The following is a 24,722-nucleotide window of genomic DNA, read 5'->3' as shown; positions in this document are numbered from 1 at the left end:
TGACACTTGGATCTTTGACCTATCTAGAACCCTAATCCATGGCTTGCATTTCGTTCACATTCAAGTTCTATGGAGTCAAACCTCATGATCTATTGGGTCAGGTTTTTCATGCTTCATCCATGGTCCATTGATCTCAATGTCTGGGTGCATTCATTGGTTCATGTTCATAGTGCATGGGTTCTTGTTGCTCTTGATTCCCAATCCATTTGTATTGGTCCATTGTGTCATCATATGTTTATAACCCTCAGGATTAAGTGTCTTAAGTCTCATTATTAACCCATAAGTCCATTCAAAGTCTCATGGCAAGTTTGATTTCAAACAAATACATGAAAGAAAAAGTTCATTCTAAAATCGAGCATGTTTCCATTCAATGAAGATCATTCCCATTCCAAATAAGTGTACATTCATTCATTCAATTTGCATTTATGACATTTATACAAGAAATTCACAAAAAAAATGAAATTTTGGCCAAAAGTTGATTTTTGGTCAGCTATTGACTTTTGGGTCAACTGTTGACTTTTTTTGGTCAACCAACATACTACTTCATAACCTAAGCCCTAGTACTCATTACATCTTCACTTTTACATAAAGTTCCACGGTCACTTACTTCATAAACAAGAAATCTCATCTTTTGCATATAGGTCATGTCTTGAACTTTGCATTGGTGGGAATACCTTGTCATGCCTTTGGAATTTCCTTGAAATAGTGTCCAATACCACAAGTCTATATCCCTGAAATAAATCAAGAAAACACACAATTATTCAAAAAAAGAACAGCTGCCATGCATTAGCGCCCTGCATCACATCATAGTATGCATAAGCATTCATAGCAAGCATCATATGGCACGTCACAATGGGGAGGAAAGCTTGATACTGTAAAGCTGCCTGCTTGGACTGAAAATCCAATTAATTTTTGTTCATAAGCATCAGAAGACCCATATTACATAATGTTGTCTCCAATTCAAAGCAACAGCAACAAACATCAATGTTGCAACAACTGTTAATAAATCAGCAAAATAATCTAACAAATATACATCTACAACTTTTGGGAAATGATGTACCCGGGTTACAGCAACGGAAGTTTGGAACTGATTCTGGCAACCAAGGTATCCAAACAAGCCATCATTTTGCACACGTGTTGCAACAACCAAAGTTTTCAATGCAGCCACAACTGCAACACAATGCATCAAAGTTGTTACCATCTCAGTCGCAGCAGCCCCGAGTTCAGGCCTTGCCAAGAAGTCAAATGTCCAAAGCTCGGTTAGGCCTAAATCTGAGAAAGTGCAACTGATTGAGCATAGGCGGGCATGTAATTGTGAAATCATGCTTTCGAAAGTGAAGGTGCCATTGTAGGATTTAATGAGTTCAGTGCTAGCACTGGAAGAGTCGCTTGACGTTGATCAGGTTGAGAACCTCATAAAGTTTTGTCCTGCAAAAGAGGAGATGGAAATAATCAAGAGTTATAAAGGGGAAAAGGAGAAGTTAGGGAAATGTGAACAGTTCTTCATGGAGTTAATGAAAGTACCAGGGGTAGAATCTAAGCTCAGAGTATTTTCATTCAAGATTCAGTTCCATTATCAGGTTTCCGATCTTAAGAATAGCTTGAATGCTGTGAATGCTGCTTCAGAAGAGATCAGGAGTTTTGTCAAATTAAAGAGAATTATGCAAACAATACTTACTCTAGGAAATGCTTTGAACCAAGGAACTGCCAGGGGTTCTGCCATTGGATTCAGATTAGATAGCCTTCTTAAACTGACTGAGACACGTGCACGGAACAACAAAATGACTCTCATGCATTATCTTTGTAAGGTGTTAGATGACAAATTGCCTGAAGTTTTAGACTTCTCTAAGGATCTTGCTAATCTAGAGCCAACGGCAAAGATCCAATTGAAGTTCCTGGCAGAGGAGATGCAAACTATAAACAAGGATTAGAGAAAATTGTACAGGAATTATCCACTTCTGAAAATGATGGTCCTATATCAGAAAAGTTCCGCAAGAAATTGAAAGACTTCCTCTGTTCTGCTGAAGCTGAAGTCCGCTCATTTCATGGGTGGGCAGGAATGTGGACGCATTAATTCTTTATTTTGGCGAAGATCCATCCCGCTGTCTATTCGAACAAGTTGTCACAACTTTGCTCAACTTCACTCAAATGTTCAACAAAGCCCACGAAGAAAACTACAAACAGCTAGAGCTTGAAATGAAGAAAACAGCAGAAAGTTAGTAAAAGAGAATGTTAATCAAAGACGAACCGGTAACACCGAAGAAGCAATAGCCATTTCATTACAACCCTGTTTTCCAGCACCTATCACTTCACTACCTCAGTTCTGTTCCGGGAATTGGTGTATCTTCACTTAGAAGATTGTCGTTACCAGGTGATGCAAGTAGGCCCTTGCAGAAAACTGCTACTGAGTTGCAAGGCTATTGTCACTTGTTGAAAATGGTAGAATAGGAAGCGAAGTGAAATCATTTGATGACAGCTTCCAGGCACTAAGACTTCTCAAATCTGTTCCTGCCATTTCATCGGATAAAACAGGATTATCATTTACTGGAGTCAAATCTCAAGCCTTGATATCTCCAAAGTCACGTCCCGCCTCACCTAGTAGGACCACAACGGTATCTCCTTCTATTTCAAGAGGCGTCAGTCCATCTCGATCAAGGCCAGCATTCACCTTCCTGTCGATCATCGTCTGTATGTTCAGAATCTTACTGCCCAGGTTTTCAACAATGGTTCTGTACCAGTCTCAGCCCAAGCTACCTTCCCATACATATTTGCAGTCAGTAAATTCTTGCAGCCTGGAAGTTTTGATCTTGTTGGCACTATTATCTACAAGATAGACGAGCATACCATGAACCAAACTTGAGCCACAATTCAAACAGATAAAGGCAAACATTTCAAGTGCAACAGGACATGAACTTACAGCAAGTATACACAAAGTTTGCGATGGATAACTGGAAACACGAGGGAATCTTCATCAAATCCTCAGCTTCTTCAATGTGTCCACTTGTAACCAATTTCACTGCAGTAACAATTAATTACCAAAGCGTTAAAAGTCAGAAAAAATCCCAAAAGGGAATAGAGACAAAATTCAAAGAAAAGTTTGAGTTCATATTACCGTTTCCGGATTGTAGCATGAAACAAGACAAACTCGATGCTGAGCACAAAAAGCGTTTCTGGAAATTTTCCCCTTCTGAACTCCACCAGACCAAACCTGAAAACCCTAATTCGTGAGGGATAAATAGTGAGTTGAGAACACGAAATAAGGAGGCGAAAAAGATACCACACAAACCCTAATCCCAAAATCGAAGCAAGAAACCAGTATTTGACGATTCAAGGACTACCTGAGCTCGCCGTCACCGTCGAAGGTGAGCCGTCCTGTCCATTTTTCTTTATCCTTTCGCGCTTTGATTGAGGGATGATGACTGAGGTAAGAGCGATCGTGAGATTGAGGGATGATGACTGAGTTAAGAGCGATCGTGAGATTGAGAGAGATAGGTATGAGCGAGTTTGAGAGCGTGAGAGTGGTCTGGTACAGATTGAGAGCGATGGAGAGTTTGAGAGAGGAAGAGTTCAGTTCAATGACGCTAGCTTTTTTCCATTTTATTTCTTTTTATTATTAGTTAATTTAGGAATGTTAAAAACCAAAACCATTTAACTCCATTTAAGTGACCTTTGAGTATTTCCAGTAGACATTAACACATCATTTTGGTATTCCCCAACCCATTAATCTCTAAAACCCAACAGCCAAGCGGCTGGGTTTAATTACTGGTAGTCCAACAGACTTTTTTTATTTTAGTTTTTATTCTAATGTTTAATCTATTTTGGTTTATATATTTAAAGCAGCATCAAAATAATAACTAGTCATGAGTAGTCTGGTGGAGAAGGGTAGTATCATAGTCTTGAGTGGGGTGGGTTCAATACTCATGTGTAGCATTTTTTTTAGTATTTTATTTTTCTTTTAGCATTTTATTTTCTTTTAGTATTTCATTTCTTTTAACATTTTTTTTGTTATGTTTATGCTTTATTATTTTCATAGTTTCATTATCATAACATAGATTTGTTGTCTTTTAATTTCATCATTCATTCAAAACCATTTTTAAACTATAAAAATCATATTTTTCTCGATTTAATATCGAGCCCATTTTTCCACACCCTTGTAAGACGATTGCTTTTTAAGCATCGCCATCAACCTCACATAGCCTACTCTTGGGCTTTCTTACAATGAGCCGGTTCTCTTGCACTTACACTCATATTTCGCATCATTTGTTGTTTGGGCCTGATCTAATTATTTCATGATTTTGAATCCCCATTTGACAAAATGTACCCCACTTCCCCAATGTGTATATAATGTTGTATTGTTTTATTTCTCTATTTGTTTTAGACACTAACCAAAGAGTAAAATCCACCATTTCTGAAAAAATACAAAAATATGACTCGATCCAACGTCAAGTATTTTCTCAATAAACAAATCAATTCATTTCTCCCTCCTATTCCATTACAGTTCTTCCAAACTTTCATCAAATGCTTGATTCAACGTCAAGCCATTTTCTCTAATAAAAACTCAAAAAATATTAATTCATAGTCAAGACTTTTTCAATAAAGATGGAAGTGGAACGTGGTGTATACCACGCACTCCTGAGACTAGGATTCGAGATGTATATCTCGCCAATCCTAGCTCTCGCCATCATCCAATTTACCCACTTTGTTTTCTCAAACACTCATTCAAATCTTTCTCAAACTTTCATCAAATGCTTAATTCAACGTCAAGCCATTTTCTCTAATAAAAACTTAAAAAATATTAATTCATAGTCAAGACTTTTTCAATAAAGATGGAAGTGGAACGTGGTGTATACCACGCACTCCTGAGACTAGGATTCGAGATGTATATCTCGCCAATCCTAGCTCTCGCCATCATCCAATTTACCCACTTTGTTTTCTCAAACACTCATTCAAATCTTTCTCAAGCGTCCATCAATACTTGATCTAGGTCAAGTCATTTTCACAACAAAACTCAAAATACCTAATTCTTATTTAACACTTTTTCAATAAAGGTGGAAATGGAACATGGTGTATACCATGCACTCCTGAGACTAGGATTCGAGATGTATATCTCGCCAATCTTAGCTCTCGCCATCGTCTAAAATTGTCAATGCGGTTTCTTCAAACCCTTTCTCAATCAAACCTAAAAATACTTAATCTTTATTAAACACTTTTGCAAATAAAGATGGAAATGGAACATGGTGTATACCATGCACTCCTGAGGCTAGGATTCGAGATGTATATCTCGCCAATCCTAGTTCTCGCCATCACTCAAAGCACATCCAACCAATCAAACTCTTTTTTTTCTCGCCGCCGTGCGACCAATCAAAAACCTTTTAAAATGAAAGATATATTGCCTTAAGAGATACAAAACATTGTTTCGGCCACGATTGTTGAGTAGAGATAGATGACGCTTTTCCGAATGTAGATTTGTAAATCCTAACACCTAAGTACATATTGCATGACAACTCTAGGGCAGAACTTCCCCATTTCTTTTATACCTTCCGTGCGTCTCCGATCTTGTGGCATGTCAATCCATCCTATTGCAAAGAGGTAACTGCCTAAGACTCGATTCAGCGAGCTGCGACACCTACTGCTAGGACGTGAACATATTGCCCACTCTCCTTTGACACAACTAGTGTCCTCCTTTGTAAGTCCATGTTCATATGGCAATCCCTATGTAGCCGAACTACGACAACTCTGATTCTCATGTTCAGATGAGATACGTAGGCACAAGATGCGATGTCTTGCCGAGTTTGACTAACAACTAATCTTCCTTTCTCTCGCCCTCGTTGCGATCGAGACTTTCCTTTTCTCTTGCCCTAGTTGCAATCGAGACCCTTGTTCCTGTAGTTGGCTGAACTACGCTTTGCTCTGATTCTCATTCCAGATGAGATACGTAGGCATAAGACGCGATGTCTTAGCGAGCACATTCCTCTTTAACCCATAGGTACCCGAGCTACGAAGACTCTGATTCTCATATTCAGATGAGATACGTATGCAGTGGATGCGACATCCGTGCGAGTCATTTTCTTTGACCCTTTCTTTTAGTAAATAGTACATTAGATAAACACACACCCTTTAGACAAGAACAACAAGAGTGGATCCCGTAGAGTACTACGGATGCGTAGGGGTGCTAATACCTTCCCTTCGCATAATCGACTCCCGAACCCAAGATTTGGTTGCGAGACCTTATCTTTTCCTTTCCTCTCTCCAGGTTTACTTCGAGCGTTTCCTTTCCCTCCTTTGGGATAAATAACTCACGGTGGCGACTCTTCTGTCATCTTTTTCTTTCGCCGGTTGTTTCTTTCGCACCCTAGTATTTTTCTGGTTGCGACAAATATCATCCACATATATTTGAGCCACCATGAGCTTTCCTCCTTCATCTTTGACAAATAAAGTCTTATCAATGTCTCCCTTCTGTAGTACCTCAAATTTGCACCTACCCTTTGTACATACATTCTCATATTAGGTCATAACATTAACATAGTCCACTGCATAACATTGCATTGTCCCTTTTGCCCAAGTGCAGGTTCATCAGACAGATTAGGTCAAACTGGTCAGGAGATCAGTCAATCAAGCAAGCAAGTGCATTTTCCTTTGAGACAAGGCCCTAGGGTTGGTCCACCATGTTCACATGACCTAGGGGTCCTTTTGAAGTGATTTGGTCAAGGTTTGATTGCTCAGAAGTCATCAGTCAGTGTGCAGTCCACCAGAAACCCTAGAAAGTCAATTGTTGGTCAACTGTGCATTTAATCAGTGATTGGATGGTGGGATTTGGTTTGAGAGGTCTCGTTCATGTCCATATAAACCTCATATAACATGTCAAGCATCATCATTGAAGAATTTGAAGTCAAACAAGAAATTTCCAAAAATAGAAAGTTGACCTGTAATTGGAATTTGCCAAAAATGGAAAGTCTTGATCCTCAAACTTACATCATCATACAAGCTTCAAATGAATTTTTGCCCAACATGAAAGTTGAATATCTTGTTCTCCCATTTCCAAAAAGTCCAAGAACACTCAATTCCCATGTATGGTTGGCAAGTTATGATCAAATCATTCTCAAAAATGTTTGAACTTCAAAGTGGCATATCTTCCAAACCATTTGGCCAAATTGGGTGGGGTTTTTTGCTACAAGTCACATTTGATGCCCTCTTTCCAAATATATCATCACAATTTACCAAAAACTCACCAATCAAAATGGCACTTTTTGAAGTGACTTGAATTATTTCAAGTGAGGTGAAAAAGTGATTTTGCAATTTAAGCCTTTCCAATATATTCTGCCAATTGAAATTGCTAAGAAATCATATTTGGAGTGTGTACAAGGCCCCCTTTCGCAACTGTAACCACAGACCTTGCCATTTGAGTGAAAATTGACAAATTAACCAAAACACCTCCAATTACAAAAATCCAATTACCACATAACTAACCAAGCTTAAGGACACTAAAACACAGTATATATTCTTCATTTTCTGCAGAAGAAACCCTAGCAGCCACAAGATTCGAAACTGAAAACTTCTTTCTCTCAAAAAATTCATTTTCCTTCATTTGAACTTTCTGTCAAAAAAACTTCAAGAACTCGAGTTAGGGTTTAGTGCCTTCACCACTCATCACCATTTTGAGATCATTGCAAGTGGTATTCTTCAACTATAAAGCCTTGCCTTCCACTGTTTCATCAAGAACACATCAATGGAAGTTCAAGTTCTGAGCCATTCCAAGCCTTGCTGAGCTAGAATCTTTCAACCATTTTTCATTTGGGAGCTTGAGGAGCAACTATTTTGAGCTTACACGACCAAACAACCCTTGAATCTCAACTGTTCTTCAACATTGGTAAGATTTCGAACCTGGCCATTTGCAAAATCTTGACATGTTTTAGAAAGGTCTTTGTATGCTGAGCTCAATGGTAGTCGTGGTTTTGAAAATGGTTAAGTAATTAAGAAGATATGTTGATTTGAAACTTGGTGTTCATATATGTTTCTACTTGATTCTTCCATGATAAGTTGAGTTAATGAAAATGGAGTTTAAATTATGAATGCATGATGTTTACTGGTTACAATGATGTGTTTAATTTCATTTTCTGGGCGAAATTATTTTCCACGATTTGGGATGGTGATGAACAGTAGTGAAACCCTATTTCCAAACCCAGAATTCATGTTGCTGCTCGTGTTTTGGCTGTTGAACATTTTTGCTTGCATGAACATACTGTTACATAGCCATGTATCCAACCCGCGCCTGCCACCTCCTTAAGTGAAACGGTGCGTTTCACTTCAGGGAGCCCTTAATTACCATTATGCCACCAGTTCCTCTTTTTTAATCCATTTAAATAATTTCATTTCAATTTTTATTCCATTTTATGCACCCAACTTGCAAAAATCATATCACATCCAATTTTAATCCAAAATTAATGAGACTTTTTGCATAATGTTCATCTCAATCTCTAGTTTTTAATCATGATTTTTCCAGATCTTTTGCATGTATGGTTTTTAAATTGTGCTAGGGTTTGTGACATGTGCTCATTTTTTGTACACTTTGCCAAAACATTTGTGAAATGATGATGCTTTGTCCAATGGCTTTGAAACTTTTTGTGCTTAGACTAGACACACTCATGGTGATTTTGGTATAGAGTTTGTGAATTTATCATTGCTGGTTTGTGAGTTGTGAATTTTTGAATTAGGGTGTGACAATTTGTGTCACACCATTGATGTCCAATTTCATGATTTTATTTACCTTGCCTAATGAACTCAATTTGGTCTGAATTTTTGCATGAACATGCTTCTAGATGTTGAGAATATGTATGAATTTTTCTGGAATTTTGGAATGCATTTCCTAATTGTTTGGATTTTTCTCCCCTGTTTGACCAAAATGTTGACTTTTGTGTGACTTGATGCCATATGCTTTGTGAAATTCTCATACATTATTGGATGAACATGAAATTTGACATGTGATTAGTAGACATCTTAAGCTTTGTCATGGTTTTGATCCCATTCATTTCTCATATGTTATCACTGATTTATGATTTATTGAAGTTGGTGCATGTTTGATTGACTTCTTTGAGCATGTTTGAACCTGCCCTTCCTTTCTGATTTTCATTTCCCTACTTCCCATGATCCAATTGAGCTGAAATTTGGTGTGCTTATCATGTTATGGGTGATGTTTGATCATGAATTATTTGAGAATTTTTGGAATTGTTTATGATTAGTTTTGAGTTGAGTCTTGCTGTTGACTTCTATGAGCTTCCATATGCCATGCTTTGACCTAATCTGTTTATGAAATCATGATGATGAATGATATGAACATGAAACCAATGGAGTTTGTTTCTTGATTGTTTGAACTTGATGTTGGACACTTGTCACTTGCTGTTTTGACTTTTTCATCCCCTTTTGACCCTAGGCTTGTCCTAGTGGTCCTGTTGCTCATGTTTGAGTTCATTTTTTCAGGATAAGAAGCAGTTGCCTTAGAGAGATCAATACAAATCGATTGATGCTTGATTGATTAGCATGACTAACTTGTTTGTTTTGTAGGTTGCTTGGCTCATATGCTTGAGCCTTGTGCATTGCACATTTAACTGCTTGTGTCGACTGTTGATCCATCTCATTTTGATTTAACTTCGAATTGAATACTGATGTCGTCTGACTGGTTTCAGGTACCTTTAGTTGCTTATAGTTCTTTAAGAACTTTGCTTTGCTTTGCTTTGCTTAAGAGCAATTTGCATTGAGGTATATTTTCTTATCTTCATGTAGTCTGGAAGACCTGGCCTGTTACTTGGCCAGGCAACTGTCTGAAGTCCTCCTTAAGAGGCAATGTTTGTGACTGTTTACATTTGTCCTTGTATGTTCAAAGACCTCCTAAGTGAAGAGGCAATTGGCAGAACCCAAGGGATATGCAACCTATCCCCTGCTATTCTGTGTGTCATCTGTTTTGCTCACACCACTGTGTTGATGCATTGCAGATACAAACCCAAGATCTTGTACAATTGTACAGTTGAGTCAGTTTCAAATGTGTAGAAGGGTTCCCACTTTCTGAACCCACACATTCTTGTCTTAAGCTCTCCCAGGCCAGGGATAAGAGCTGTGAAGTCTCATCTTCACTCACCTTTCATCTGCTTCACCTTAGCCCCTCAATGGCAAGGTTAAGAGCTAACACTATCCAGTTACAGTGGTTTGTTTGTTGAGGTTGATATGACCCCTCGACTAAAACCTAACCTTGTTTGAGCCCATTGCTTGCATATAGTGCGTGATACCTGTGCTTGTGTGTTTGCTTTAGCTTGGTTCCTGTGCAAGTTAGGTTTGGTTTGGCTTGCTTCCTGTGCAAGTCATGTTTAGGATAGGCTTGCTTCCTGTGCAAGTTAGCTAGAAACCTTAACTTAGGGATGATTTTGCATGACAACATCTAGGCTCGAGTCGTAGTCTCCCTAGTGTTGTGTCTCCCTCTGTTATCTGGTTAGGCTAGTCCTGTATCCCTATGTAGGGGAACTACGTCGCCCTGATTCTCATACCAGATGAGGTACGTAGGCAGGAGATCGTGCGAGATCTCTCCGGGCACCCTTTTCTTCCTTTTTGTGTGTGTGCTTGACAGTTATAGGCTCGAGTTCCCGACTCCCTATTAACTTGTTTGGTTGTTGTGTGCTTGGAAGCTGATGTAAGTCCATCGAGTGGCATTCGGGTTCCAGTGTGCGTGTGTTTTGGTTCGGATGCCGATGTAAGTCCAGTGACTGGCGTTCGGGCTCCACGTTTGCCTTTTTGTGTGTGTTTTGGTTCGGATGCTGATGTAAGTCCAGTGATTGGCACTCAGGCTCCAGGTTTGCCTGCTTGTGTGTTTGTTTGTTTGGCGTGCGTGTAGCCGAACTACGGCAACTCTGATTCTCATGTTCAGATGAGATACGTAGGCACAAGATGCGACGTCTAGCCGAGTTTGACTAACGACTAACAACTAATCCTTGTTTTCTTTCGCCCTCGTTGCGATCCTTTCTCTCGCCCTCGTTGCGATCGAGACCTTCTCTTTCTCTTGCCCTAGTTGCAATCGAGACTTTTGTTCCCGTAGTTAGTTTGAACTACGTTTTGCTCTGATTCTCATTCCCGATGAGATATGTAGGCATAAGACGCGACGTCTTAGCGAGCACACTCCTCTTTAACCCATAGGCAGCCGAGCTACGAAGACTCTGATTCTCATATTCAGATGAGATACGTATGCAATGGATGCCATATCTATGCGAGTCATTTTTCTCTTGACCCTTTTAGTAAATAATACATTAGATAAACACACACCCTTTAGACAAGAAACAAACAAGAGTGGATCCCGTAGAGTACTACGGATGCGTAGGGGTGCTAATACCTTCCCTTCGCATAATCGACTCCCGAACCCAAGATTTGGTTGCGAGACCTTGTCTTTTTCCTTTTCTTTTCTCCAGGTTTACTTCGAGCGTTTCCTTTCCCTCCTTTGGGATAAATAACGCACGGTGGCGACTCTTCTGTCATTTTCTTTCTCGCCGGTTGTTTTTTTCGCACCTTCTGTATTTTTCAGGCTGCGACACCTTCCTGTATCCATTGTCAATGAGAAACACTGTGAGTCTCTCATGCCAAGCTCTAGGAGCTTGTTTCAACCATAGAGAGCTTTCCTCAACTTATACACATGCTTTGGAAGATTTGGGTATGTGAACCCCTTAGGTTGTTCAATATACACTTCCTCATTTAAGTAGCCATTTAAGAAGGCACTTTTCACATCCATTTGGAACAGTTTAAACTTCAGAAAACATGCCACTCTTAGCAATAATCTAATGGACTCCAGGCGAGCTACAGGAGAAAATGTTTCATCAAAGTCAACTCCTTCAACTTGAGTGTATCCTTGTGCTACCAATCTTGCTTTATTTTTAGTAACCACACCTTTTTCATCATATTTATTCTTGTAAACCCACTTTGTTCCAATAACATTTATTCCTTCAGGTCTTGGAACCAATTCCCACACTTCATTTCTCTTAAATTGGACTAACTCTTCCTGCATGGCATTGATACAGAATTCATCATTTAAGGCTTCTTTGACATTCTTAGGCTCAATCTTGGACATAAAACAGGCATGTGAGATCACTTCCCTTGATCTAGTGGTGGCCCCTTTATTTGGGTCTCCTATAATGAGATCTTTAGGATGATCCTTATGAATTCTGATAGAGGATCCCTTATTAACTTTATCAGCTTCAGGTTCAGCTTGAGTGGACTTACTCTCATTACTTTTGTCCAGGAGATCAGCTGGGGCATCATTCAGAAATGTTTCAACATCGTCCGTGACATCAGTCTCTTAATCATTAATAACAACATTGATAGATTCCATCATAACTTTTGTTCTGGAATTAAAAACTCTAAAGGCTCTGTTGTTTGTTGAGTAGCCCAGAAATATTCCTTCATCACTCTTGGGGTTCATTTTCCTTCTTTGTTCACGATCAGCCAGGATATAACATTTACTACCAAACACATGGAAGTATTTAACAGTAGGTCTTCTTCCCTTCCAGACTTCATATAAAGTGGTTGGGGTCCCTTTCCTCAAGGTTACTCTGTTGTGAACATAACAGGCCGTGTTCATAGCTTCGGCCCATAAGTGGTAAGGCAACTTCTTAGCATGAATCATAACTCTAGCAGATTCTTGGAGAGTTCTATTTTTCTTTTCCACCACACCATTTTGCTGAGGGGTAATGGGAGAAGAGAACTCATGACCAATTCCTCCAGATGAACAGAATTAAGCAAATTTACTGTTCTCAAATTCTTTCCCATGATCACTTCTGATTCTGATAAGATGACTCTCTCTTTCTCTTTGAAGCCTTTGGCAAAGATCTTTGAACACATCAAACACATCAGATTTTTCCCTTATAAAATTCACCCAGGTATATCTGGAGAAGTCGTCCACCACAACATAAGCATACCTTTTCCCAGCAAGACTTTCCACCTGCATAGATCCAATCAAGTCCATGTGGAGAAGTTCCAGCATTCTAGATGTGGTGTTATGTTTGATCTTCTGATGTGACATCTTTGTCTGCTTTCCAATCTGACATTCACCACAAACTCTTCCTTCATCAATCTTTAATTTTGGGATTCCTCTGACAGCTTCAACAAATATGATCCTCTTCATTCCTTTAAGATGCAGATGACCCAGTTTTTGATGCCATAGTTTCACTTCTTCTTCTTTAGCTAGAGCACATATTGATGAATAGCTAGTTTCTTGAGAATTCCACATATAGCAGTTGTCCTTAGACCTGACTCCTTTCATGATCACCTCATTTTTTGCATTAGTAATTAAGCATTCAGTTTTTGTGAAGTTCACATTTAGACCTTGGTCGCATAGTTGACTGATACTGATCAGGTTTGCAGTCAATCCTTTAACAAGAAACACATTATCAAGGTTAGGGACTCCAGGACAGTTCAACTTTCCAATCCCCTTGATTTCACCCTTTGCTCCATCACCAAAAGTTACATAGCTGGTGGCATGAGGTTGGAGGTCAATTAGTAGGTTTTTGCTTCCAGTCATGTGTCTGGAGCATCCACTATTAAAGTACCAATCTTCTTTGGCTGAGACTCTGAAGGAGGTGTGAGCTATCAAGTTAGTAGCACCAGCCCTAGGAACCCACTGTTTTCTGTTAACAGGGATGTGTTGTTTGGGTCTAGGTTAATGATTAGTAGGACTAGGATAACCATACAACCTAAAGCAGAATGGTTTTATGTGGCCAAATTTCCCACAGTAATGACATCTCCATCTTTGGTGTTTTCCTTTATGTTGTCTTTCCTTGTGATGTTGAGACACCTGACGTGACATCTTTGGTTTGCTACCAGTGGGACTACAATCAGGAGAGGATTCATTGAACCCAAGGCCAGTCATGTCTCCTGCCATCTTTCCAGTCTGGAGGATTTTGTCTAAGGTGTCAGATCCACTGTTTAGCATTCTGACATACTTCGTCATCTCATCCAGTTTGGAGTTCAGGAACACAACTTCGATCTTCAACTTAGAAATGGTTTCTAAGTGTTCTGTCTTCTCATCCTCTAGTTGAGTTATCAGTTTCTTCTGATTCTCCACTTGTTGACACACTTCTTCACTTATGAAACAAAACTTCTTGTAGGAAGTAGTTAATTCATCAAAGGTTAATTCATCATCACTGGAGTATTCATCAGAATCCCATCTTCCAGTCAAGGCAGTCACAAGATTGGCAGACTCTCCTTCTGTTTCACTTTCAGAATTATCATCAGACCAAGTAGTAGCAAGACTCTTCTTCTGTTTCTTGAGATAGGTCCCACATTCAGCTCTAATGTGTCCATACCCTTCACATTCATGGCACTGAATTCCTTTGCCCTGTTTGGATTTTTCCTCAGATTTTGTTCTTCTTCTAGAATCATTGGGCCTACTGATGTCAAATGAGTTGTTCTTGACATTAGACTTTGACCTCACATCCATCCTCTTCAGGAGTTTGTTAAATTGTCTCCTAAGTAATACTACATCATTTGCCAGACCTTCGTCAGTATCCTGACTACTGTCTTCCACTTTCTCTTTAGTGTTTGACATAAAGGCTATGCTTTTGACTTTCTTTTCAGATCCATCACTCATTCCCAACTCGAATGTTTGGAGGGATCCAATTAGCTCATCCACTCTCATCTTGCAGATATCTTGAGATTCTTCTATGGCTGTCACTTTCATGGCAAATCTCTTGGGAAGTGACCTGAGAATTTTCCTCACAAGCTTTTCGTCTGGCATCTTCTTACCCAGGGCTTCTGAGGCATTAGCAATTTCAAGGATATTCATATGGAAGTCATGAATACTTTCATCTTCTTTCATCCTTAAATTCTCAAACTTAGTAGTAAGCAGCTGCAATCTAGACATCTTCACTCTAGAGGTACCTTCATGAGTGGTTTTGAGAATATTCCAAGCATCTTTAGCCACCTCACAGTTGTTCACCAGTCTGAAGATGTTCTTATCAACCCCATTGAATATAGCATTCAATGCTTTAGAGTTTCCAAGAGCTAGTTCATCCTCCTCCTTGCTCCATTCTTTCTCAGGCTTCTTATCAGTTGTAACTTCTCCTTCCTTCGCAGTGAAGGGATGTTCCCAGCCTGTTAGAACAGCCTTCCAAGCCTTATTATCCAAAGATTTCAAGAAGGCTACCATTCGAGGTTTCTAGTAGTCATAGTTAGATCCATCCAGAATTGGTGGTCTGTGTACAGATCCTCCATCTCTATCCATAGTACCAGAAAGTAACGTCCCAAGATCTCACCCAGAACCAGAGCATGATGCCTGCTCTAATACCAATTGAAATTCTGGTATCAGATATGAGATGTCGAAAGTAATGTCACGACACTAATATCTGAACAACAAATAAAATATAAACAGGATAAAAACAAAGAAACAATTGAACAAGCGACACAAGTAATTGTTAACCCAGTTCGGTGCAAACTCACCTACGTCTGGGGGCTATCAAGCCAGGAAGGAAATCCACTAAACAGAATTAGTTCAAAGACACTCAGTAAACAACTTCAAGTTACAGTCTTTTCACCTAATCTCTACCCGTGTGACTTCTATCTAAGAACTCTTAGATATGAGACCCTACTCACTCCCCCTCAATCACAGCAGTGATATAAAAAAATACAACAGAAAGAAGACACACTTCAAAGACACATACTTGATCTTGCTTAAAAGCTTCAACCAAGTAAACAAATACACTCGTACTTCAAAGCTTAGAGTGGACAAATTATAACACAAAAGTCAGTCCAATTCATACATCAATAAAATGAATGAATGGCTCACAATACACAAGCTCACACAAGACTAAAACCATAAAACTCTCTCTCTTTATCGTTCGCACTACGCCAAATAAGGGAAAAGAGGGCGCTTATTTTGGCCTATAACAGCGCTTTTAAGCGCCCTCTAAAGTGGCGCTGGCATAGGTAAAGACAGCGCTTTGTTTTCCTGGAGAAAGCGCTGTCTAAAGTGGCCCTTTAAGGGCCACATTATAGTGCGCTTTCAGAAAAAAGCGCCATCTGGAGTGGTCCATAAAGGGACACCTTAGAGGGCGCTTTCTGGAAAAAGTGCCCTCTAAAGTTGTCAATGTAAAGTGTTTAGAGGGCGCTTTCTGGTAAAAACGCCCTCTAAAGTTGTCAATGTAAAGTGTTTAGAGGGCGCTTTCTGGACAAAGCGCCCTCTAAAGTTGTCAATGTAAAATGTTTAGAGGGCGCTTCCTACAGAAAGCGCCCTCTAAAGTGTTAAGCGCCCTCTAAAGTTATCAATGTAAAGTGTTTAGAGGGCGCTTTCTGGACAAAGCGCCCTCTAAAGTTGTCAATGTAAAATGTTTAGAGGGCGCTTCCTACAGAAAGCGCCCTCTAAAGTGTTAGTTATTTTAAAAAAATTTGTTTGAAAAACAGTGGATATTTAATTGGTAACCTGTTCGCATGCTGCAAAAGTGTAAAATTCATATTGATTTCATCCTTTAATCCAATGTTATACACCATTAATCCATTGATATATACAACATGAATCCATTTATATACAACATTAATCCTCCATATATACAACATAATATATGATTCTTTGATCAACAATATACAACAACATATTCATGATTTAGTAAAAGTACAACAACAATATACAACATATATACAACAACAGCATACAACAACAACATTCCATACATATATGTACAACAATATACAACCTAGCTATATGATTCTTTGATCAACAATGAATTGACACAATTCATCCTTCATTTCATCCAAATGAGCTCTTGAGTAAGATTTGTATTCCTCAAAGTACTACAATTAAGAGAATAAAACATATTCATGATTTAGTAACAAATTAGATGAAATATCCGATAATATTAAAATAAACCCTAAGTTATTATTCCATACCATTTTTGGGATGTCTATACGATTCAACGCAATGATATCTCTCATAAATCTCAATACAAAAGCACCCTCTAAAGTGCGCTGTCTATTCCAATAGTATGCTCCTTATTTTTTCTCTTCACTTTAGAGTGCGGTTTTGTAATAAAGCGCCCTCTAAGGGGCGCTGTCTATTCCAGTTTTTGGCGTAGTGTCGTCTCTTGTGTGTGTAAACCAGGTTTTACATGGCCTTTAAATAGAAGCTTTTTGAAGGGGCCTGGGTAGCATAAAACCCTAATTCTATTTTCCTTGTGTATCTCCTAAGAAACAACAACTAATCATCCCTTATTGGAAAATAGAACAATCTGGTTTTAAATCAAATTACTCCTTGAATAGCGCATTCAATCTCCACATAGGCACACACAGATTTGCATGAAAAGCGCAATACCAAAATACATAACATTCAGACTGAATGTTCTTTATACATATGTCTTAACATCGGGTCTGACATCTTAGCTAAATCCTGCACAACCATATTTAAACAACCTGCAGGAAGCTGATATCACATGTCAAGACAACACGCGTGACATCTTGTGATAATTCTAAGTTTTACCAAAATTGATGCCAACACATAGAACCAACACTATTGTGTTAAGTAGAAAATACCGACTTAAAGATCCTGTCTCACACTCTCGCGCTATTGACAAATACCACACTTCCTAACCACAGGATTTTGCTCTGGCTCGCCCGTTCTAATTAGAAAGCACATTTTGAAAGTAAATGAGATCCTAAACGATGCCTAAAGCACTCTCGCTGTTTTTAGGATCGATGCCTAGTTTCCAATATCTGGTTCCTTCCTCACACTCTTGCGCTATCAGATTGAACCTTAATTTGTCTCACACTCTCGCGCTATTGACAATAAAACATACGATTGGAAACTAAAGCCATAACATTGTTAAACCATAAATTTGCACCTATTATTTCTACCGAGTCCCGTCGGTAACGACGGTCCTCATACGCTAGACTCAGAATAAATTAGCAAGACATGGTATTATTTGGGAACAACATAATTAACATATTCAAAATTAGGAACAACATGGCATACAAGTAATTTAAGTACTAGAACATGCGAATATGAAAAGTAGTAAAAAGAACCTGAAATTGCTTAACATAAAACTGGAATAAATCTTGAACTTGAATTTGAATTGACTTGAAAATAAAATAACGGCCGACTTATTCTTCGATACAAGAGTACAATGAAGATGAAAATAAAATTAAAGCTAGAACATGTGTGACAATTCCTCGATGTGAGTTATTGTCACTTTTACAGGTGATTTATGTTTAAATCTAAAAACTCAATTTGGGAGAGCTTCCGTACAACTTGGATACCTTCTAAAGTCCACCGCAATCTCTGCCTTGGATCGTGCATGAGAAGTGGAGGGAAAATAATGGATCAAAAACTGTTCAGAACTGCTCACTAGCGCAGTTCTGTTACTGCGCGATAATGGCGAACGCCATTAGGGGAATGGAGAACCCCATTCCTTCAAGATTTTAAATGACATGGAAACGGAACAAATGGCGAACGCCATATGGACAAAATGCATAAAACTTGCTCCTTTTCTCCTTTTAGCTCCTATTTTGCTTCTTTTTGTGTGAGGCTTCCAAAACTTCAATGATATCGGATAATAACTGCGAAACACATACAATGGAACTAAAAGACAATAAAATGCAATAAAACAAATATAGATAACATGTGAAATGAGCCTAAAAACACGATACAATTTCTCGTTATCAAATTCCCCCCCACTTAGACCGTTGCTTGTCCTTAAGCAAACATCCAACGCACAAGATAAACATTTAAACGCAATGTCTGAAACATAGTCACGACGACACTCTAAGTAGTACAATACTGGTAGGCTAATGTTAGATAAATAGGTACTAGATACCAAAAATAAGGATACCGTAGTGACACACATCCGCATTTCACGAATAAAAACCCCCCTATGCAAAACTAATTCGAATCATGCCATTATAACCCGACCTACATTCTTCATTCTTTTTTAACCTCTTTTTTCATTCTAGCACAACCACATTAAGCCCGTTATCCATACACATTCAAGGCAGGTGAACCTGTTAGTGACTATGATCTCGCTTTCAATTTTTTCGCACATAGCAAATTTTGCTTAAGTATCAATTGAATTTTTAAGAATTTGTACCATTGAGATAAATGATTGGGTTAGGACCACCAAACTTAGAAGGGCCAAATATTATGTTTTATTCATTATGTTTTTCATTTTTGTCTTTTTGCTTGAGATCATACACTTATTTGCATCGACTTTCTTACTCATGTGTGTTTTAGGATGATGCTGACTGCTAGCATAAACTACTCAAGGGTTTACTTAAAGAAACTTAGAATTAAGGTCTTGGCATAATGGTTATTCAAATCAATTTCACATACTTAGGGAATTCAGGGTGTTAGGACGATACCGATATTATCGACACTTTCCTAAGTCTATCTAACGAAGCCTAAAGACTATACTAAAGGTGTGTCATGCCTTTGAATCAGAACAATTTTTTATCATTGGGGGTCAAATCTAAGGGAATTCTAAAATAAAAGAAAAAATATATCATGCAATAGGACTCGACATCACATGTATGACTCGACAAAAGCTAAAAATAACTAAGTATGAAAATAATGAAAATAAAACAATAAATAACAGGGAAGCGGTAAAGCTCCTCCCCCACACTTGAACCAAACATTATCCCCAATGTTCAGTGCAAGGCGAAGAAAGGAGTAGTGAAACCTGGTAGGATGGATCAATGAGGTCGATCGCGACCTCTATGTCACGCATAACCTTCTCTACCGAAAGCAGGGTTGGGCACATGCTGCATGTACTCCCTCATATCTGCAACCTCCATATGCACTTCATTCATATTGTCGATGAGGTCGGCTATGTGGAGATCCGTCCGCTCAACAAAGTCAAGCTGAGTCTGCCTAATATGATCAATGGAGGCCCTTATCTCTGCCTGCTGCATCTGAATGTTCCTAAGTAGGACATCACGGTCCATCTCGGTATCATTCAGGTGTCTAAGCTCACTTTGGACATCGTCAAGAGCTGTCCTCATGGCGGTATAGTCATACTCCTTGCAGGGTGTAATACCCCAAAATTTACCCTTCATTTTTCCTGAAAAAAAAAACGAAAAAACGAAAAAAAATTAATTAATTAATTAATTAAATAAATAAAATATAACAAATTATTTTGGACTTGGGTCTCCCTCATTTGAGCCCACTACCCACGAAAATCAGTCTATAAATACTGAAGTTTCAGTAGAGGAAAACACACTTGGAGTTACACTGGGAGATTCACTTGAGAAAAAGGGAGAGAAGCAAAATACTCTGAGGTTTCCTTAGAACAAAACCCTGAGGAAAAAGATAGTGAGAGAAGAACTAACAGAGTTCAGAGCAACCTCCAAACCCTGAAGGGAACTCAACTTGTAAACCTCACGGGTGCAACTCAATTTCAATTAAGCTCTCCAATTAGGTTTGCCCTATATCCATCATCTTTATGCCTTTAATTTGAATGCTCTAAATGTATGAGGTATTATGGGTGAATTTGATACCTTTTTTGTGAGCCTTTTGTGAATTTTGATGGAATTATTCATGTGGTTACATTTTGATTTAGGGGCAACTCTGGGTTACCCTATTTTGTTTCTCTAACCTGTCTTTGCGTTGCCATGGCATTGTTTTCCCTGGATTTCACCTTGTTTGTCTAACCTTTCTGTTGAGTTTTCGTGAGGGCTCACATACTCTTGCAGGGATACCATCCGGAGGTTTATCCTGATTAATCGTATTGACTGGTTTTCTTTGATGGTCTAGCTGGAGAGATCTCAGGGTTGCTAATCCTTTAATTGCTGTAACTTCGGATCTTTATCCGTGTGGTAATTTTTTCCTTTTCTCGTACTTTATCGCTTTCTTAGCTGGAAGACCTCGATAGGAGGCAATGTTTGGGCCCCTTGGTGGCATTTTACTTTGAGATACATGTTTTGTGTTTTGTATTCATATCCCCACATGTAGCGCGGTTCCTTCGTCAAGGACTGCCTATTTGCCCTCGAGCATCCCAAACCCTAAAACCCAAAGCAACACGTTTACGCCTTCAACTACAGGCGAGTAAGTCTCCAAAGGTCGAGCATCCGGTAGATTGCGTAGTGACGTCGTTCGTCCAAAACCCAATCCATAACCCCGTAGTTAGCCGAACTACGACTTGCTCTGATTCTCATTCCAGATGAGATACGTAGGCATAAGACGCGATGTCTTAGCGAGAGCACATCCCCCCAACCCATAGGTCAGCCGAGCTACGAAGACTCTGATTCTCATATTCAGATGAGATACGTATGCAGTGGATGCAACATCCGCGCGAGTCATTTTCATTTAACCCTTTTTTGTTTTTTTGGCAAACAGCACAAGATAAACCCACACCCTTTAGACAAGAACTACAAAAGTGGATCCCGTAGAGTACTACGGATGCGTAGGGGTGCTAATACCTTCCCTTCGTATAACCGACTCCCGAACCCAAGATTTGGTTGCGAGACCCCGTCTTGTCCTTTCCTTTTTCAGGTTTACTTCGGGCGTTTCCTTTCCCTCCCTTGGGATAAATAACGCACGGTGGCGACTCTTCTGTCATTTTCTTTCGCCGGTTGTTTTTTCGCACACTGTATTTTTCAGGTTGCGACACAGGGTTGATGTCCGAATGAGGTACCTGCAAAAGAGTAAGGAAAAACAGGTGCGGTGTGTGCATGGGTAACAGTGTGTGGAGCATCTTGCTCCGTGTTATCAAGCTCGGGGCGACAAAGGTCCAATTAGCGCTCATTCTCACGTTGATACGTGTGGCGCAGGATAAAGTAACTCCCCTAACCTCTCGGTTACTAATCATTAGGAAATACTTGTCGTCCCATTTATTTTTAATGAGGCGCATGCTGCAACAGTAATCAAGATCGACAAATAGAGTCTCTAACGGCTTAAGCGTAGCCAACTCTATGCCTAGGTTGAAAGCAAGGGATATGGATGTGATTAGCCCTCAAACATAAATAGGACCTCTAGTCCGAGCATAGGTGGACTGGAAGTGTGCGAGTAGGAATGGTGTCGGGTTAACTTTTGTTCCAGACAATGCACAATAAATAAGAAAATAGGTCTTTAGAATTCACGTTGCCGATATTCTCTTGACCAAAAATAGTATTGGCTAGAATACGACGCAAATACCTGTAAGACCCCAATTTTGACCCTAAGATCCCTCATGCAATTTCATCATAAGCATTAGCATTGGGATCATACCTTGGCATCCTCCTTACCCCTCATTCATTGGGTTTGTTTTGGGAGAGATCACCAAGCACTTTATGATTGTATCATACTTGTATATTATCATTTTTTACTAACCAAAATACCAAAAATATGTCTTTGCATTTTCCTAGCTCTTTTGTAGGTAGGGCATGATCTCCATTGATCTATCAAGTTCATATCTAGGGTTTGAGACCCTCATGGCAAAGAGCACAACCAGAATTGATCCAACAATAGTTATGAGCATCATATATGAGTTCTATTAATTCTTACATGTTATATTGATCAAATTTTCTTCAAGAGTTTGAGGGTGATTTGTCTTGGAAACCTTGGTTTGACTGGGTATCTTGAGTAACCTCTCCAACAATCTATCTTGCCATTTGATCAAATTTATCAAGGTACAATTAAAAATTCATCATATTATGCATATATGATCTAGCATGAGCCAATAAATTCAAGAGAATTGAAGGTTAGCAAGTTGGTTGATGGTCGTTGGCCAGATGAATTCATCTGATCAAAACTGGGTCTCCCTAAACCCCATCTCCTACAATTTTCACCATATTAAAATGATTACAAGAGAAAAGTGACTCTAAATGACATTCCAAACAACTTTCATGTTGAGACCTAGAGCTATTCTTTCTTGGAAAATCATTTTCTATGTTGAAACATTATAGGTCATTTTGTCTAAACCCTAATTTGAAAGTTAACTTCCCAAGGCCATAACTTGCTCAATTTTTATGAGATGAAAGATTTCCAAGTTTCACAATAAAATTCAAGATGTCTAATGCAACTTTGATGTTTGGAGTGAGAGCTAATTCAACTTTTATGAGCATGTGATATGAAGTTACATTATAGGTCACTTTTGACCTATACCATTGAACAAGTGATTTTTCCTAACTTAAAAAATGCATAACTCTATCATTTCAAATCCAAATTACATTAAATTTGTGACCATTTTGAAGGAATTTGAAATATCTACGAGTTTGGTGAATACACTCTTGTCATTTGAAGCTCACATAAAAAGTTAAGCAAGGTGGAATATTGAGATATATGGCTTGACACTTAGATTTTTTTGATATGTTGAAATTTCCAAACTTCCACCTCAAAATTCATCATGATACAAGATTAAAATGGAAAAGTGTTGAACATGAAATTTGTTCCTCTTGATCTAACATTTCCAAAAAGTCCAATTTCATCCATTTTGGATAAGGTTTGAATGGGCCGCACATGACTTGAACATTGCATCATCATTTGGTAAAAATCAAACTTCAAGCTTCCATGTACAATTGCCTAGCACTGCAATTTGAATTCAGACTTGTTCACACTAAATTATGGATCAAATGGAATGATCTCATGGGCCTGTACAACCCATGCACACATGCATCACTCATTGCCAATTTTGGAAACTCATTTGGAAGGTGCAAATATCACATGATTCAGCTATAAATAGAGCTCCATATGCTCAGAATTGAGGACCCCTTCGCGCCAGCTTTGATCCCAAACACCAAACCCTTCCATTTGAGAGGATAATCCTGAGAATTTCCTTTGAAAATTGAGTTGGAATCTAACTGTTTTGAGATTCAAAACTCCAGGGATCAAAGACCTTTTGTGCATTCTAATCTACTTCTGCAAGCATACTGAGCAAGATCAAGCACGAGCCAAAGCAAGAACAAGTGAATCTAGACATGCATTGAAGGTATTTTCCAGTTAATTTCATCTCTTTGATTCTCTCTCAATTTCAATCAATTCTCTTGGATCTTTGGTTGTCTGAAGTCCTACCAATGTAGGCAAGAAGATTGAGTTGCTTAGAGGTCAAATTGAAGCAACTCAGTTGATACACCTCAAATTCAACTCCTCATATCTTTCTATATATGTGAAGTTAGTTAAAATTGAGGTCAGATTCGTGCTCTACGCCATTTTTTCTTTCAGATCATGTCCTCCTTTTTCATTTTCTTGATGGTGATGAGTGAACCAGCCCGGCCAGGGTCACTGGAGAAGATGACCGGCATTTGGACGTTGGCGATGCGCTGGAAGTGTTCAGAGCCATTGATCTGGTTCAAATTGTTTTAATCTCGTGCGTTGCTTTTAAATATCAAGCCTATGCCGCGTTGACTGCAGTGCACCATGGAACGCGTGCTTCTGCCACTTGATCTGCCACCTCAATTAATGAGGGATATCAAGTGGTCCACGTTTTTTGTTATTTTTCTGATTTTCTTTTATTCCTTTTATTTTCACTAATTCATATTAATTTTAATATTGATCCAAAAAATATGAGAGTTTCACCAAAAATTGTCAAATAATTTCCTCTTTCATATTCTGAATTAAAATTATTTTTTGGATCATTATTAATATTTTTCATGATTTAATTGATTTTGCATTTGTTTTTAATTGTTTAAAAATACTTTTATGTCTTTAAAAATTCTGAAATTTTTTCTCCAAGGTCCTTTAACCTTGTTTGACCTATGATAAATCTCATGGCCATTTCTATGGTGTTTTGGTGAGGTTTTAGGAA

At 38.7% G+C, this 24,722-nt stretch overlaps 1 protein-coding gene and 1 long non-coding RNA gene across 3 annotated transcripts; one reads left to right on the top strand and one right to left on the bottom strand.

Moving 5' to 3' along the window:
• Positions 1-1,214: 1,214 nt before the first annotated feature.
• Positions 1,215-2,037, top strand: LOC127076657 (formin-like protein 17). The gene has a single exon (XM_051018366.1). The coding sequence runs from the start codon at positions 1,359-1,361 to the stop codon at positions 1,929-1,931; it is 573 nt and encodes a 190-aa protein (XP_050874323.1). The 5' UTR covers positions 1,215-1,358; the 3' UTR covers positions 1,932-2,037.
• A 297-nt stretch (positions 2,038-2,334) lies between these two features.
• Positions 2,335-3,043, bottom strand: LOC127076645 (uncharacterized). Of its 2 annotated transcripts, none has more exons than XR_007786848.1 (3): positions 2,918-3,043; positions 2,596-2,823; positions 2,335-2,508 (listed from the first exon to the last, which is right to left on the bottom strand). It is a non-coding gene; the product is annotated as an uncharacterized LOC127076645 (long non-coding RNA). The 2 variants fall into 2 exon arrangements; XR_007786850.1 differs by having other exon boundaries at positions 2,335-2,502.
• Between the last annotated feature and the right edge of the window lie 21,679 nt (positions 3,044-24,722).

The sequence above is a fragment of the Lathyrus oleraceus genome, chromosome 1, assembly GCF_024323335.1.
Source record: "Lathyrus oleraceus cultivar Zhongwan6 chromosome 1, CAAS_Psat_ZW6_1.0, whole genome shotgun sequence".
Lineage (NCBI taxonomy): Eukaryota > Viridiplantae > Streptophyta > Magnoliopsida > Fabales > Fabaceae > Lathyrus > Lathyrus oleraceus.
Note: the sequence above shows the minus strand (reverse complement) of the source record. Positions and strands in the feature narration are given on the sequence as shown.